The 18,258-nt window shown below is 36.6% G+C and overlaps 1 protein-coding gene across 2 annotated transcripts in view; it reads left to right on the top strand.

Annotated features, from left to right (window-relative positions):
• LOC127119062 (nuclear pore complex protein GP210) overlaps positions 1 to 15,625 on the top strand; it is a 34,696-nt gene extending 19,071 nt beyond the window's left edge. The window contains exons 23-36 of one of the 2 annotated variants that reach the window (XM_051049279.1): positions 7,921 to 8,045; positions 8,597 to 9,005; positions 10,000 to 10,102; positions 10,191 to 10,303; positions 10,899 to 10,970; positions 11,375 to 11,450; positions 11,971 to 12,078; positions 12,191 to 12,332; positions 12,417 to 12,500; positions 12,588 to 12,807; positions 13,893 to 13,959; positions 14,626 to 14,717; positions 14,836 to 14,896; positions 14,998 to 15,625. In XM_051049279.1, coding sequence (XP_050905236.1) covers positions 7,921 to 8,045; positions 8,597 to 9,005; positions 10,000 to 10,102; positions 10,191 to 10,303; positions 10,899 to 10,970; positions 11,375 to 11,450; positions 11,971 to 12,078; positions 12,191 to 12,332; positions 12,417 to 12,500; positions 12,588 to 12,807; positions 13,893 to 13,959; positions 14,626 to 14,717; positions 14,836 to 14,896; positions 14,998 to 15,371 — 2,046 coding nt within the window. In that variant the 3' untranslated portion in view covers positions 15,372 to 15,625. Of the gene's footprint in view, positions 1 to 7,920; positions 8,046 to 8,596; positions 9,006 to 9,999; positions 10,103 to 10,190; positions 10,304 to 10,898; positions 10,971 to 11,374; positions 11,451 to 11,970; positions 12,079 to 12,190; positions 12,333 to 12,416; positions 12,501 to 12,587; positions 12,808 to 13,892; positions 13,960 to 14,625; positions 14,718 to 14,835; positions 14,897 to 14,997 lie in introns of those variants that run through there. The other variant, XR_007802586.1, reaches the window with a different exon arrangement.
• Positions 15,626 to 18,258: the final 2,633 nt, after the last annotated feature.

Below are 18,258 nucleotides of genomic sequence, written 5' to 3'. Positions count from 1 at the left end.
GGTGGCCCACCGGATCTTAAACCAGGCTCTGATACCATGTTAAGAATGTGTGGTTTGGGACTAACTCAACCCTACAAAACCGGTTGGTAGAGTGAGGATTGCCCCCATTTATAAACTCATGTTCAGGCCATATATTGTCCGATGTGGGACTCTTAACAAAGACATAGAGAGAAATAAACTCTCACACTCAAAGCCTCCTTCAGAAACAAAATGTCTAGATATTTTGTCTGACATCACAACAAGCACACAACAACCTAAGCACAAACTGAATTCTCTGAAATAAAATGTCAAGACATTCTTCTGAGATCACAGCAAGTACACAACAACCTAAGCACAAACAAAATTCTCTGAAACAAAATTCAAGACATTCTGTAACGCCAGAAACAAGTACACAAATAACAAATGTCGTATACGATGTCACGATACCAGGATTAGAACATGTCACACCAGAAACAATTACAGTGTTAAAGTAAAAAGCAGGAAGTAAATAACACAAGTCAATTGTTAACCCAGTTCGGTGCAACGTCACCTACATCTGGGGACATCCAAGCCAGGAAGGAAATTCACTATAATAGTATTAGTTTGAAGTTCTAAACAACCTCTGGTTTTACAAACTTGTCACCTAATCACTACCCTTGAAATTTCTATCTAAGACTCTTAGATATGAGATCCCTCTCACTTTCCTTCCATCACACAACAATGATAATAACTGAAAATAATCAAAGAACAAAAGACACACTTCCAATGAAACATAATATACTCTTGCTTAAAAGCTCATGAGTGATTCACAACTACAACTCAATAAACTCAGTCCAATTCAAGTATCAAAGAGATACTAGAATGACTCACAAATAACAGCGACAACTAAACCCTAACAATGGCAATTTCTAGCGCAACTTCTTTGTTTTCTTAGGTTTAGAATCACCCTTTAAATAGCCCCAGAATAGCCTGGGCTTCGGGCTAAAAAATCAGCAGATCTAAAATAAATCAAATCAAATCAAATTAGATTAAATCAAAGTCTAATGTCTCCTTAAATGTTTTAACATTTGTTTTGCATAATATCTGATCAAATCAAATATGATGTCTCCTTAAATGTTTTGACAACCATTATGCAGAATCAAATCTGATGTCTCCTTAAATGTTTTCACATCCTTTCTGCAGAATCAAATCTAATGTTTCCTTAAATGTTTCGACATCCAGTCTGCACAATCAACTCAAATGTTTCCTTAAATGTTTTGACATCCATTCTGCACAATCTTCTGCAGAATCAAATCAAGTTTGATCTAATGTTTCCTTAAATGTTTTGATAACCATTCTTAGGAAACATTGCACAGCTGGAACCGATCTTTGAGCTTCTAAAATACGCACTTTGAACTGCGGAATGCGTGAATCAAATCATCAAAGAATCTTCACTAAATACACGTTGAAAAACAAATCTTCCAAGAAACTGAAACAACAACAGTCGTGATGTCGTACAAGCATGTCAAGACATTGTGTCCAAAATCTTGCTATTTCACTTGTTTTAGTAAAATGCTGTCAATCACAAAACACATAACTAACGGAAAGTGACAATTGACATCTATATGTTTTGTCGTCTCATGAAAAAAAATGGATTGGAGGAGAGGTGCAAAGCTGACTGGTTATCACATACAAGTTTCATAGGGGTCGACTTCACAAAAATGAAGTTCCCGTAGTAAATGCTTTAACCACAAGAACTCACATGTGGCATGAGTCACGACTTGATACTCAACTTTTGTATTTGATCGAGCAATATCTGTTTGCTTTTGGCTCTTCCATGAGAACAAATTTCCACAATAAAATTACAATAATCCGATGTAATGCGTCTATCACTTGCATCTCCTGCCCAATCGGCATATGAATATCCAATGATATCATTGTTGCCTCTATCACAAAAAACAATCCCTGATGGACGGTAATCAAGTGCACACTATGTGTTAGTCATACCTCCTAAGAATAGAAACACCATTATTTATGGTCTAGAAAGGAAACAAAACACGAAGGGAGAAGTGCTAGATTCAGAAGGAGAATGTATTACGGGCTTAGAGAGACAACTAGTTTCACAAAAAAAAGAACGTAAAACTCCTCATGCTACAACTTTTTGCTGTTAGCCAAGCACACAGACCACTTAAACCAGCCTGGGAGTATTCTCTATATACTCACTTTTTAGCACTAGAATTGAATCTCCCGTAACATTATAATGTTTAACTGCACTCCATAATAGTCTTAAAAGCCAAATAAAATTTGTGACATAAAGGTACCGCTAAGTTAAGGGGAATTTTATCGGACTGCGGTAAGACCTGCGATGTTTTACGGGACAAAATGTTGGGCAGTTAAGAATCAACACAAAAATAAAGTAAGTGTAGCAGATATGACGTATGAGGATGTTGTGTTGGATGTGTGGTAAGAGAACATGATAAGATTAGAAATGATAAAAGAGTGTTGAGGTAGCATCTTAGTAGAAAATATGGTGGAAAAAAGACTTGGGTTGTTTGAACATGTATAGAGAAGACCGGTAGATTCTTGATAACATTGTTATTGTTGAAGTCTTGAATTTCTAATTACTGACTATGACACCTTGTTGAAGTATGGAATTTCTAATTACTGACTATGACACCATCTGCCTTGCATATAATGCCAGGCTGTTATAATGATATGCCTTATTTCCTCAGTTATCAACACACTTCATCCGATGCACAACTTTACTCTCACCCCTAACTTATAATAGAGTATAAGCTAGTATGATAGGACTTGTATCTCTTGTAACTAAATGAGTTAGCAATCCCAGGGGTGTAACTAATTGTGCTGAGTCAGTACATGTTAGTTACCCTATACAAACCCATCGTTGAGTTTAATGTAACTAACTTTCCATTGAATGAAAGCAGTTAGAAATAATAACTGAATGAATACCCTCTCTCTCATATCTTCTCTTCCCCCTATTCTCTTCTTCCTCTATTTCTCTCTTTGTAATAAGTTAAACAGCTATTATTGTTAACAAACCTGAGAGAAACTTCTACTACCACACACCATAACATCGTTTCAAAGAGATAATATAAACCTACTGGCCCCTGCCAAAGCATAAAACTATCATTTTTGGGGAGTAATTGTTGTATCCTTGCTCTGCATATATTTTTGGCTAATAAATGTTAAGAATATGTTATCAATCAATTAGTATTGATTGATATTCAATTAATCATAACTATAATTGATATTATTTCCTATTGTATATTCCCTATTTGCATATAAATATACACCATGTGTGATCATATTAGACACACAGAGATACAATTACAATATGGTATATAGAGCTGGTTGACCTACTGTCTTCCACAAAATAAAAATAATTTTTTTTTTCTCTTTTTCTTTCCGGCCACCCACAGCGCCGCCACCGTCTCCGCCGCTCCTGTCGACTTTTCGGCGAGATTCCTATACGCCGGAATCGTCTCCTACAGATCGGCCAGATTCACTGCCTTCCGCCGCCGCACGCATCCGCACACGTCTCTCCTTCATCGCACGTGAATCTCACGCGCCGGACAATCAGCCGCGCATCCGCTGCCCCCAGCCGTCGCCGTTTTTCCAGATCTGCTCTCGGTTTTTCGTTCCAAGCCATCAAATATCATGGGAGATACCGATTCCATCATGTTCACTAAAATTCCACTTATTCCGTGTGAGAAACTGACCGGAACAGCCAACTACAACATATGGGCTGGTGCTGTCAAGATGTGGTTTCACGGTCAGGGATATGAGGATCACTTAACTACAAAAGCCGATACTATTCTCGCCGCCAAACGCGATAAGTGGAAACAAACCGATGCTTCTCTATGCACTGTGTTATGGTTTTCCATAGCAACTAATCTCCAAGCACAGTACCAAGCCTATACCACTTGCTACGAGGTTTGGGAAAAGGCCAAGAAAGTCTTCTCAAATGATGTCCATAATCTTTACAGTGTCATCACCAAACTCCGCTCTTTGAAATTGGAGAATATGGATATGCAAGGCTATCTGACTCAGCTTGACGCGTTAAAGGCAAATTTCACAACCTTAATGCCCTTTACAAAAGATGCAACAACTTATGCTGAACAACAAAGTAAGTATTTCATGGTCATGGCACTTGCTGGACTGCCATCTGAACTTGATTCCGTTCGGAATCAGATTTTATCAGGTACCAACGTTCCTAACTATGAAGCAATTAGTGAACAATTGTTACGCTTGGCTACACCTCATGCTTTTGGACCGGTCCCTACTTCCTCTCCCACTGAATCATCTGCTCTTGCTTCCCACTATCACGGTCGTGGTGGACGAACCGGTGGACGAGGTGGACGTCAAAGTATTCGTTGTAACTATTGCAATCGTTACGGTCACATTGAAGCCGATTGTCGTACAAAGGCAAGAGAACAACAACGACAACCACGGATTGCTGCTGTTGCTCAACCGGATATCACTAAAGATGTCACTATTCCCGCCGCTGATTACAATGATTTCCTCCAATACAAAGCAGCCCATCAACAATCATCATCTGCCGCTGTTGCTCAGTCGGGTAATCCTGTAGCTTTTGTCTCTACATCTTCACTTGGTCCTTGGGTCCTTGACTCTGGGGCATCTGATCATATGACTGGTAATAAATCTCTTTTATCTCATTTGTCTTATTCTGATTCTTTGCCTTCTGTCACTGTGGCGGATGGTTCTAAAGCCAAAGTTCAAGGCCTTGGTTAGGCACATCCACTTCCAAACTTGTCTTTAGAGTCTGTCCTTTACATTCCTGGTTGTCCCTTTAATCTAATATCTGTTCACAAGCTTATTCGTACTCTTGATTGTTCAGTTCTTTTTAATGCTAATTCTGTTCATATCCAGGATCGACGTACAGGACGGACGATTGGAGCAGGGAGTGAAGCTGGAGGATTATATCATCTTTCTCCACCGGTGGCCTGTGCTTCTATTGCTTCTCAAGAACTCACACATCAACGTTTGGGTCACCCTAGTCAAAATAAAATGCGTCTTTTAGTTCCTAGTCTTTCTAAGCTTTCTTCTTTTGAGTGTCAGTCCTGTCAATTAGGCAAACATACTCGTAGTACTTATTGTCAACGAGTAAATAAAAGTGTTGCATCACCTTTTGCTTTAGTTCACTCTGATATTTGGGGTCCTAGTCGTGTGAAGTCTACTTTAGGATACTATTACTTTGTAACGTTCATCGACGATTACTCACGATGCACTTGGTTATTTCTAATGAAAAATCGTTCAGATGTTTTCCGTATATTCCAAGAGTTTTATGCTGAAATTAAAAATCAGTTTAATACTACCATTAAAATTTTACGCACAGATAATGCTCGTGAATATATGTCATCCCAGTTTCAATCTTTTTTAACATTACAGGGAATTATTCACCAATCATCATGTGCTCATACACCACAACAGAACGGTGTTGCTGAACGGAAGAATCGTCATTTAGTTGAAACTGCACGGACTCTTCTTCTTCACCACAATGTACCCTCTCGTTTTTGGGGTGATGCTCTCCTCACCGCATGTCACCTTATCAACCGAATGCCTTCCTCGGTCCTTCAAGATCAGATTCCATACTCTATCTTGAATCCGGAACACGATCTCTACCCCATTCCCCTTCGTGTGTTTGGTTGCACATGCTTTGTTCATGATCTTAATCCAGGTAAAGACAAACTTTCCGCTAAATCTCTCAAATGTATTTTTCTAGGCTACTCACGTATACAAAAGGGATATCGTTGTTTTTGTCCTCAACTTCAACGGTATATTGTCTCTTCCGATGTAACATTTTTTGAAGGTTCTCCTTTTTTCTCTGCCTCTTCGTCCTCCCAGGAGATTTGTAATTTAGATGATCAAGATATCCCTTCTGTCATCCCCACACCCATTAAACCTCCTTTGCAGGTATATCAGCGACGCACAACGCGTCCATCGGCAGTTAGAGATGATATTGATCCACCAGCACCATCTCCTACTCCAATTGTTCCTCCAGCTACGTCACCTGAACTTGACCTTCCAATAGCATTACGAAAAGGTATTCGATCTCATAATCCAAATCCTAAATATGTTTGTGCTTTAAATTATGACCGTCTATCTACTTCCTATATTTCTTTTGTGTCTGCTTTGGATTCTGTGTCTATTCCTAAGTCTACAGGTGAAGCTATGACTGATCCCAATTGGCGTCAGGCGATGGTGGAAGAAATGACTGCATTGCATTCAAATAACACTTGGGACATTGTTCCTTTACCTCCAGACAAAACTACAGTGGGCTGTCGATGGGTTTATACAGTGAAAATTGGACCAGATGGTCAGATTGATCGTTTTAAAGCTCGTTTGGTAGCCAAGGGATACACACAAATATTTGGCCTTGATTATGGTGACACCTTTTCTCCAGTGGCCAAGATTAGTTCAGTCCGTCTCTTCCTTGCATTGGCTGCTATTAATCATTGGTCGCTTCATCAGTTGGATATTAAAAATGCATTCTTACACGGAGAATTGGAGGAGGAAGTGTATATGGATCAACCTCCAGGTTTTACTATTCCTGGTAATTCAAGATTTGTTTGTCGGCTCAATCGATCTCTTTATGGGCTAAAACAATCTCCACGTGCTTGGTTTGGTCGCTTCAGCTCTGCCTTGATACAGTTTGGTATGACTAGATGTGAAGCAGATCATTCTGTTTTCTTCCTTCTCTTCCAACGGACAACACATCTTTCTTGTGGTTTATGTTGATGACATTGTTATCACTGGAGACGATACAGACGGTATTCAGCGACTCAAAACTCATCTTTTCAAAAACTTTCAGACAAAAGATTTGGGTCCACTCAGATACTTCTTAGGTATTGAGGTTGCACAGTCCTCATCAGGCATTGCAATTAACCAACGTAAGTATGCATTAGACATCCTAACTGAAACTGGTATGCTTGACTGTCGTCCGATTGATACTCCTATGGATCCCAATGTCAAGCTTCTTCCGGGTCAGGGGGAGTTGTTGAAAGACCCGGGAAGATATCGACGTTTAGTGGGTAGACTCAATTATCTTACCGTCACCAGACCGGATATTACTTTTGCAGTGAGTATTGTGAGTCAATTCCTTAATGCTCCTTGTGATACTCATTGGAATGCCGTTATTCGGATTCTCAGATATATAAAGAATGCACCAGGAAAAGGCCTATTATATGAAGATAAGGGTGATGCTAAAATCACTTGTTACTCAGATGCAGATTGGGCAGGATCACCGTCGGATAGGAGATCCACTTCTGGATATTGTGTTCTTATTGGAGGAAATATGATCTCATGGAGAAGCAAGAAACAAAACACAGTTGCATTATCTAGTGCTGAAGCTGAATATCGGGCTATGGCAGCAGCCTCAAAAGAACTTGCTTGGCTTAAGAATTTGCTCTCAGAACTTAGGTTCGGTGACCTTCAGAACACAAAACTCATATGCGACAATCAAGCGGCACTCCACATTGCGTCCAATCCGGTTTTCCATGAACGGACCAAGCATATAGAAATAGATTGTCACTATGTAAGAGACAAGGTACTGTCGGGAGAAATAACCACGGAATTTGTCAAATCTGAAGATCAATTGGCTGATATGTTTACCAAGTCTCTCAAGGGTTCTCGAGTGAATTATATTTGTAACAAGCTCGGATCATACAATATATACGATCCGGCTTGAGGGGGAGTGTTAAGAATATGTTATCAATCAATTAGTATTGATTGATATTCAATTAGTCATAACTATAATTGATATTATTTCCTATTGTATATTCCCTATTTGCATATAAATATACACCATGTGTGATCATATTAGACACACAGAGATACAATTACAATAAAATTTACTCCAAAGAAAATCTTACTCAACGGTGTAAGATAGTCTAAACTATTGACTTTGCTATGTTTCTTCAGGTGCTGAGTTTCAGGGTGTCAGAGACCTTGCACGGTGAGAGATATGGGAGAGCTTCAGAAGAGAGTCAAGTTGGTGGTAATTTTGATGAGAATGACCTTGGCTTTATTAATGTCTTGTATGGAAGGTATAAAACTGTGCATCATTCTTGTCAAGAATAATAGCATTCAATACTTTTTTTTCTATTAAAAACTCTTAAAAGATCTGAATCCAAGAATATTAGCATTCGATACTTTTCAAGCTTTATATTGATTGTGCAGTTTTAATTTTTTTTCTTTTGGTTTTTCATTGGGCACAATTCATCTGATAGGACGTAATGGTTTGTTTAATATATGTATCTGATCCCACCCATTGAGAAAGACGCCGAGGCTTTAACTAATTTTTTTATTTATTCCTTGATATGCTATGTTTTCCTCGGATATATATGATTCAGTTTCTGTTTTTCAATCACTAAACCTTTGATATCTATCGCTGATTCTGTTCTCCTTGTGTATATTGTCCGATTTTCCTCATGTAATACAACACAACATACTGTTATGTATTCACTTTGTAGTGAAGTGTACATATAATTTACAAGAGGCGACCAATTTATAACTTCTATAAACATTTTAAAAGATACAGTATAGAAATATGCAATAGTACCATATATTATTTACTTTATTTATTTATTTTGGTCAGATCGGCGGGCAAGACAAATGTTGCTGTGTCATTTTCATGTGAATTTGTAACTTCTGGGTCGAAAACACAGTCAAGGCTGTACAGTTCATCTTTATCAGTAGAAGTGGTTCCTGATCTTCCCCTGGCTTTGGGACTCCCAGCAACCTGGATTCTTCCTCCATATTATACAACTACAAGCCTTTTGCCTTCCTCCTTTGAATCTTATACACAACGTGGTGGTCAGAATCGCAAAGGAACAATCAAGTATTCTTTATTGAGTAGTTTTGATAAAAATGCTCTGCAGAAAGCAGCCGTGTTCATTGATGGGGATAGAATTAAAACAACAGAAAGTAATAGTCTTGCATGCATTCAAGCCAAAGATCGTACCACTGGTAGAATAGAGATTGCTTCTTGTGTCAAGGTTGCTGAGGTATGGATTTATCTTTCATCTACTGTTTATTTGGGACCATTTGTTGGCAGTTGCACTCTTAGGAGTGTCAAGTTTTAACTTTACACAGTTAGTTGTTAGAACACTAAATGGTTTTAAACCTGTATAACACAATTTGTACACTCTGCTCATTAACTGCGATAAGATAGCGCTGCTCTGTGTTACAATAAGTCTTTGACATGCTAGCAGGCCTTAGCCTTATTTTGGCGAGACCTTTGTATTTCAGCTCAGCGTAGGGATTGAAAGAAATCTACTAAACCATCTGATCCTTCCATTTATAAATTCATACAATTGCAATAATAAAATTTAGTGGATTGGATAGTGGATGATCAATAAACTAGCCAAACATGTAATGATATACGTTGTATATTTAATTATTAACCATTAGATTTACTAGAGTTCAATTGAATCTGAAATCTATTGTCTAATATTTTACAAAAATAAAGATCTTTAGGTAAATGTTTCAGCTATACATGTGTCTGTATATACAGTCTTAAGGGAAAATAGTTTTGAGAAGTTTTCGAGAGTAATATTAGGTAAATTTAAGTAGGTCCCACACACTTTTGCGGGACCTATATGGAATTCAACCAATAAAAGAGACCGTGTTGGAAAGAGCGTACTCCCTTCGTCCCTTAAGACTTGCTTACAAAATTCCAAGTATTAAGAAAAGTAGATGTAGCATTATTTTTTTTAAAATAGTGTTAATTATCCATATAATTATTGATTGCTAGCACTCATTTTTTACTAAATGGGACTTGATGGATTGGATTTTTTCAGTACTTTTTAACTGATCTTAGATGCATTGATGGCTTAATTTTTATCCCTCCATCTCGGTCCATCCTACCTCTGTGTGCCATTTCGTTTCAGCATAACAAGTATATTTACTATTTTGACCATGTTATTTGCTTTTATAGTCTTGATATATGCCAATTTTTTGGAAATTGTTACTCACCACAATTTCTATATCATGATCAAGGTGACTCAAATTAGAATAGCCAGTAATGAGGTCCTGCTCAAAGTGATTGACCTTGCTGTTGGTGCAGAACTTGTTCTTCCAACAACATTTTACGATACTTTAGGTATCAATGTCGCCTTAATAGTGAATCACAGTAGGAAATTCAGACTGAAAGTACTCATGTTTTATTGCATTTTCCTTTGGTTAAACAGGAAATCCTTTCTATGAAGCATACAATGCAATGCGTTTCTATGCTGAAACTAACTACCCTGATGTTCTCGCCGTAAACAAAACTGCTGATGGAAAAGGGAATGTCAGCATCAAGGTTTGTTGGTTGTTTTTATAAAAAATCATTTTCTTGCTTTTTGATATTCTTTGGATTTCGACAAAAACCAGTATAAGAACCTTCAGCTTGCACATTTGCAGAGTTTTAGAACTAACTAGGTAGATATAAACCTTTCATGTGTTTTCACCTAAAAATTTATCACATGACTTTAGTTTCAATTGAAGTTGTAGGGTTTGGGATTAGATTATTAAGAAGGGGAGAGAAAAAATAAGACTTTGTATTGTGATTATGACTTGACACAGTTGTGTGCTATTTATTTCTTAGTTTTACTAAAAGATGATCTAAGGCATCCAAAATTACTCCAAGACTTTGAGATATTTTTCATTAACTCCAGCAGTTTCTACTAAAGTGAAGCCTGCATAGTCTTATCAAAGTCAGACTTAGTTCACTTGATTTGCACATGTGGTTCAACTTAAAGACCCTATCTCTGTGTGTGTAGCATCAGAAAAAACGTCATTTGTTTTAGAACTAGCCTGATTTTTCCATTCTAGTACTTAAGTTTGCTTTATGTGGAACTGCTTTGCTCAGCTAAGTTAATCAATGGAATTCTGTTTTGACCGATTCATTGTTGAAGGCAATTCGGCACGGGAAAGCTCTTGTACGTGTAGCATTTAGTGAAGCCCAGCAAAAGTCAGACTATGTGCTAGTAAGTATTAGTTTTTTGCCTTGCATATCATAACAGTAAATTACAGTTCTATATGCATATCTTGATCATATGCCCTATGCCACATGTTTTGAACCTATATTTCAATGACAATAAGATTGTTTCACGCCAATGCACCTAAACATGATTGTAAACTGGGCAGGCTTCTGAATGTATTTATGCGCCATAATTTCAATGACTGTAAACATTATGTCTCAGAATCACACTGTAACTGGAGTTAGTACCTGACATTTGCCTTATAATTGCAATTTTTGTGTCTCACCAATACCTAAGTAATTATCCTTTGTACACGTAATACTTGCTATGTTAACTATTCTTCCTGGTGTTTATCTGGCGCCTGTTCCTCCTCTGTTCTATTGGATTCTCTAAATCTTTTTTTTTTGCAGATCAGAGTTGGTGCCTATGTATATCCTCGAAATCCAGTTCTTCATATTGGAAGTCCTCTTAACTTGAGCATAAAAGGTGTGGCTGGTTTAAATGGTTGCTGTTATTTTAGTCTTCTATCAATGATTTCAATCTCAGGAATAGTTTTATTTTTCTAAGAAAAATCTATTTGTTAGAAATTCAAATAACCATTTGCTTACCTTTACGGAACAGCTTAAGATTCTGGGAGAGTTAGTTTTTGACTGGTAGTATTATAGAATTTCTTACGGAACTCTATCTTGTGAATATGGATGTATATGTATTATGTCACATGCCACGAAAACTTATTGCACTCCTAACTAATATAATTTATTGAAGTATATTTACTTACTATTTCTTTATGATATCCTCGACTTTTGAGAATGTGCATCATCCCATGCTTATGCCATGTTCTACCCATATTATATATACATCTAATGTGCTTGCTTTGTAAACCTGCAACAGTGATGGACTGTTCTTTTTTCAGTTGTTCTAATGAGCTTTATTTTTCTGCCTAAAATCTTTGACCTTTTCACTATTTCTTCAGGAAGGATAATGCCATTCTATCTTCATATTTCAGGATTGAATGATAAAGTTTCTGGAAAATGGTCTACAACTAATGAAAGTGTAATATCAGTGGATGTGTTGTCTGGAGTGGCCAAAGCTGTTGGAGAAGGTTCAGCCCAAGGTGCTAAATAACAATATTTAAGTACTTGAAATGAACTTTATGATTGTCAACTAGAGTTTTTGCTTAATAAACAGTTATACCAATCGCTATTGAAATATGTTATTATGAACAGTATATTTCCATTATGCAAGATCGAAGCTGCAAACAACAATTACAGTGTTGAAAGGCCACAGTATTTCCGTGGATGCTCCAAAAGGGATGTTGACTAATGTTCCATACCCTACAAAAGGATACAACTTCTCTGTGAAGTTCAGGTTTGTAAATAATGACTCTAGACATGACCTTGTTTTTAATGACATCATCTTTACCTACTTTTGTGACCAATTCAATTACAACAGTACCACATATGGTGAAAGCCTTGATCCACCAGGACGAAACAAGATAATTTCATTCGACTGTAGAGTAGATCCTCCATATGTCGGGTACTCTATCTTTACTCATATTCATCTGATATGACCCTTTAAGTAATTGATTCATTCTTAGACATTTTTTACATGCATTAACTGAAGGTACGTCAAGCCATGGCTGGATTTGGACACGGGCAACTCATATTGCCTATTTTTCCCTTACTCGCCTGAGCATTTAGTGCACTCAATACCCAAGTCAGAAGGCATTATTAGACCAGACATATCTGTCTCCATATACGCTTCTCTCAGAGAACATGAACATGTTTTGGGATCTGCATCAGCTCTTTTCATTGGAGGCTTTTCTATTGTGGAAATGGGCAAGGTATGGCATACTAACTTGGAAAAATTGGATCATGATATTTTTGTCACCTTGACATTGCATGAAAACACACATGTAGGGGTTGACCCAGCTTATAGTCAGGGTGTGCAACTGCACACCCCTCAAATTTCTAAATTTGCACCCAATTATTCTATATTCCCTCAAATTTAAACCTTGCACCTATTTTGCACCTTTGTCCAGTAAATCAAGCGCCTCTGACCTGTTAAAGCTGGCTGCAGTTGCACCTATATAGTCAAGTACCAACTCTCACCTCTGTCTAGTAAAAGCTGGCACAACCAGACTGTCCAATGGCAGAAAAATTAAAGCACATTAAAACACATATTGAATTGGAAATGAAAAACAAAATATTCCCATTAAATGACTTGCTGGAAATAAAACTAGGTTAATAGAATATATAATCCGAGTCTTTGCCATTGGGGCAAAGTAGAACTGGTACAAAAATATGTTGAAGTATATATTTAATATTTAATATGATATTTACAAATTATATCTGATAAAATATTTTATAATATAGAAAAATTGTAAGGTACATAGTTTATCTTAGTAATGATATTCATAGATTTATTTTTCCTTACACGCGTGTGCGTTTGTAAATCACGTTTTAAAATGTGGTTAATTCAGTTGAATGCATGCTTAATTGAATTTATGGTCAAAATTGTGGTTAATTCAAGTATATGATTGACTATAATTTCACAATTTTTAAGAAGATCTAAATTAAACAAATAGACATTCATGAAATATATATTTTTCCACACGTGTGAAACTATTGTTTATATAATTTGCATCTCCTGACCCCGGGTCTGAGATCTGCCACTGTGCATGTATGCATGCACTTGTCTCTTTGTGCATGTTTGTGTGTAAAACTAAACTAGTGTTTGATTTATTAGCCAGAGTGCCTCCTATTTTGTTGGGACAGTTTCTTGATCTTAGTTTTACCAATTTGCCATCCTTTCTGCATGCCTGTGTTCTGAATTGAAATTTAGCAGACCCCACAAATTCTCATTGTCAAACAAACCATAGAGATTTAATTTGTGCTGTTCAAGATTCGTTTTTTTCCCTCCCCTCAGGATCCAATGCAGCTGAATCTGACTTCAAGCTCCAACAAAACTTACATAACCATCGCGGGAAATACCGGTAAGATGGCATATCATAGTAATTTTTTATGTTGGAAATAAATTAAGGCACTATGTAAATATAGTAAATAAGGAAATGTTGACCTTTTGATTTATTGTGGATATTAATGGACTCAATCCTAAATAAATAGGGAAATCAGGAAACAAATCATAATAATAATGAATAATATGTAAACTATTCCTAAGATATTTTATAAGATTAATAAATTTTTTGTGTAATGAAGTCCTACATTAGATATTTAACTTTTTATTGGGTCATAGGACCATATTCCCCGTGGCAACAACTGGTTTCTTTACTTGTTGAGAGCATAATGAAGTCCTACTAGTTTCTTCTACCATATTTAATACTTCTTCCTATTCAAAATAAATTTCTTTTATGGTTTTTGCACAAATTAAAAAAATGTAATTAAATTATAAAAAGACATGACAACCTTTAAAAAACTAACCATACTATGTTTGGTGGATTTTTTTTTTCATTATAAATGAAAAGTGAAATATAATATTTAGCTGTAGTGTATAAAGTAATAATTAAAAGACATAATTGAAAAATAATAATTAATTCTATATTAAAAAATGATTGACGTTCATTTTGATTTTTGTTTGTGACTGAAATGATGTTCATTTTGAAAAGAAGGGAGTACTAAATTAGTTGGGTGTCTTGTCACAGATGTCGAAATTCACTGGAATCACCGAAATTTGATTATGATTCTTCCTATCAGTAAAGATGATTTTGGCATTCGAGGTTTTGCACGCTATGAGGTGAGTGGTTCAAACTTCCAAGGATAAAACGTTTGCCACTAACTAGTGAATCTAATTAAAGTTCTGATAATGAATTAAAAATCTACATTTAGTTTATTTTTCTTGTTCATGTTTCCAGGTCAAATTGCTGAAAGCTGAGAGATTCAAAGACAACATCATCATCACACTCCCAGCTAATGGTTACGTATTTGAGGAGCTTAATGACTTGATTTCCACTTCATAAATTTACATTACAAAGGGAAAGGTCACAAGTTTAATCTATTTTTTACTTGTTTTGTAGGTCAGAGAATGGAAATAGGCATCACCCATGAACCTGAATCTGAGGAAAAAGCACTATCCAATGTTACGACAAACAAAATCCTCTGGGCAAGTCTCTTGGGTTGTCTGGTGCTGCTGATTCCCTCAATTGTTGCTTTCATGTATTTCATGGATAGACCAGATAGATCCCAGCAAACAAGTACTCCGGTCACTGCAACCATTGCAGCACCAGCATCGCCTTACAGAAGCAGTCCCAGTCTCAGTCCCACTGTTACAAATGAAATGTCTCCTCGGACGCCACAACCATTTGTAGACTATGTAAGAAGAACGATTGATGAAACTCCTTACTACAGGAGAGAAGGAAGGAGAAGAACTAATCCACAGAATACGTTTTAGACTTGTGGCCTATCCGTGACACTTTTATACCCAGCACTACTCCCACATCAGAGGCTGTCGCATAGATTCCATCACTATGTTGTATTATTTTCAAACTCACAATTTTGGTCGCCACACAGTGTTGTGTAAATTTAGGAATATATATTGTCAATTTGTGATGATTATTGTAATGACCATGTTTCCATTCAACGTGTATTTGTTATAAGTGCATATACATTGCTTCTCCAATTATAGCATATCTCGTTGCTTTTTTATTTGTTAGAATGTTAATAATGTTTTGGTTAGTGTTCCTAATTTATCTTAATAGATTTTGTTACTTTTGAATCTCTAAACCATACCATATATTGGGAGGTGGAGCCTATTCTACAAAGCATATTAGGTTTATTCTTTTCTCATATAGTATATTGTTTCAGTATTGTAATTAAAATTTTAAATATATCAAAACTTCATATTAAAACATGGTATCACTATTTGTTCATTATTGTTACTTTTCTCAAAAATCTTTTTCGGATAGTCACTATTTACTGTTATATGTTCCATCTCTAATTGTTGTTTAATCTTTATCATTATTCACTCTCATTTGATTTACTTAGAATTCATTTTCCCACAAAAGCCTATATCATTGACTGCAACCCTTAGACCGACTAGTCCTTAAACCAGAATCACAGTTGGCCACCGCACGCACCCTTACACTTTTGGCAATCCAGATGACAACTTGCTTGTTTGGCCTTAATTGTTTTGTTTATGGTTAAAATTGAATCCTGTCATACTTCATTTTTTTTTATAGATTTTTATTCGATTGTTTATTTGATGCTTGTTGTCTCGTCAATGGAAAAAGTTATAAATAACTGCACACCCTTGGGAATAGCTAGCAAGAGTTTGCACTCTCAATTTGTTAATGTTTGTGGTATTATTCTTAAGAATGATTCGATTCTTGACTCGGGTGTAATTAAGCATATGACATTTGATTCTATGTTACTATGCTTTTATAATACACCTTCGAGTAGTCTTTATATCATTGATGTTGAGGGCTTTTAGACTTATCTTATTGGTAGGGAAATATTGACTTACAATCTTTATTCAAGTAATAAGTTGTACTTTATGTTCTTACATTTTTCAACAATTTAGTTTTCATGCATAAACTTACATGTGATTAGAATTGTAAAGTATCATTTTTTTTACTTCTCATTGTTTTTTAGGACCTTAGTATGGGGAAGACGATTTAAATTGTTGAAGTAAAAGAAGGATTGTACTATTTGACTAAAGAGTCAAATGATTCAAAGGTATTGTCTTCTTGTCTCCCATATGAATCTTTTTCTTTTGTCTCATAAATTTGACTTCATCATAATTGTTGTATATGGATGGAAATTAAATTGTGGGAAAGTGTGGGAACATGAAGCACAAATTGCAACTGGAATGGAGGTTGCAAGTCAATATTTCCAGTGCCAACAACACAAGCATGAGAGCCATCAACAACAGTGATATAAGGAATACTCGAAGGTGTAGTATAAGAGCATAATAATGTGGAATCAAATGTCATATGATTAGTAGCACCAGAGTCAAGAATCCACGCATTCTTAGGAATATTACCACAAACAGTAAGAGATCAGGAACACAAACTCTTACCAGTAACTGCTAGAGACCCAGAACCAGAAGGCTTACTCATGGAGTCAAGCATAGACTTCAACCGTTCCACATCATTCTGACTGAAGGAGGAAAGATCAGTTCCCCTCTTTTCAAAGCTTTCAGTATCCTGGACATGTGTAGCAACATGTGCCTGATACTGGTGCATGTTGCGAGAACCGCCACCTCGGCTAAGAACCTGCTCCCTCCCATGAAGTTTGAAACACCTACCCTTTGTATGTCCTGATCGGTTGCAATGCTCACAATAGAATTTGTCACGAACATTCTTGGATGATGATGGTGGTGGTCCTTGTCTTGTTGTTTTGCTAGCTACTAATGCTGACACATCCGGGGGCTGTTCATGAAGCATAGCTTGACGACGGGTTTCCTCACTACGGACAGTGTAAAAAACTTCATTAAGATCAGGAAATTTTTCCTTACCCAAAATCTGCACCCGAATAGGGTCAAATTCAGCATTAAGGCCTGCTAGGAAATCAAAGATCCTATCCCGCTCAACAACAGTATTCAAGGTGGCAGTATCCTTGCTGCACTCCATCTTCAAATTCTGATACTGATCCAACTCAATCCAAAAACCATTGAGAACTCCAAAATACTCAGTGATCGAAAGATTTCCCTGCTTAGTGTTGAAGATTTTCCTCTTTAAATCATAACAAGCAGACATATCTGTAGCACCTCAAATTTGCACCTATCATTGTACATACATTCTCATATTAGGTCATAGCATAACATGGTCCACTGCATAGCATTGCATTGTCCTATTTGCCTCAAGTGCAAGCCAATCAAGAGAATTAGGTCAAACTGATCAGGAGACCAGTCAACCAAGCAAGCAAGCACAATTTCCAAGGAGCCAAGGCCCTAGGGTTGGTCCAACATGTTCACATTACTTGGGGGTCCATTTGAAGTATTTAGGTCAAAGATTGGATGCTCAGAGGCCACCAGTCCATGCACAATCAGTCAGAAACCCTAAAAAGTCAAACTTGGTCAACTGTGGCTGATTTTATGGATGGATTTGGTTTGAGAGAGCTTATTCATATCCAAATAGGCCTCATATATCATGGCAAACAACATCATTGAAGAATTTGAAGCCAAATCAGAAAATTTCCAAAAATAGAAACTGGACCTGTAATTTTAACTGCCAAAAATGGAAACTTCTTGATCCCAAACTTACATCATGATACAAGCTTCAAATGAATTTTTGCCCAACATGAAAGTTGAAGATCTTGTTCTCCCATTTCCAAAAAGT

Source organism: Lathyrus oleraceus, chromosome 1 (assembly GCF_024323335.1).
Source record: "Lathyrus oleraceus cultivar Zhongwan6 chromosome 1, CAAS_Psat_ZW6_1.0, whole genome shotgun sequence".
NCBI classification, from domain to species: Eukaryota; Viridiplantae; Streptophyta; class Magnoliopsida; order Fabales; family Fabaceae; genus Lathyrus; species Lathyrus oleraceus.
The sequence above is the reverse complement of the archived record's forward strand: the minus strand, read 5'-3'. Positions and strand labels throughout refer to the sequence as shown.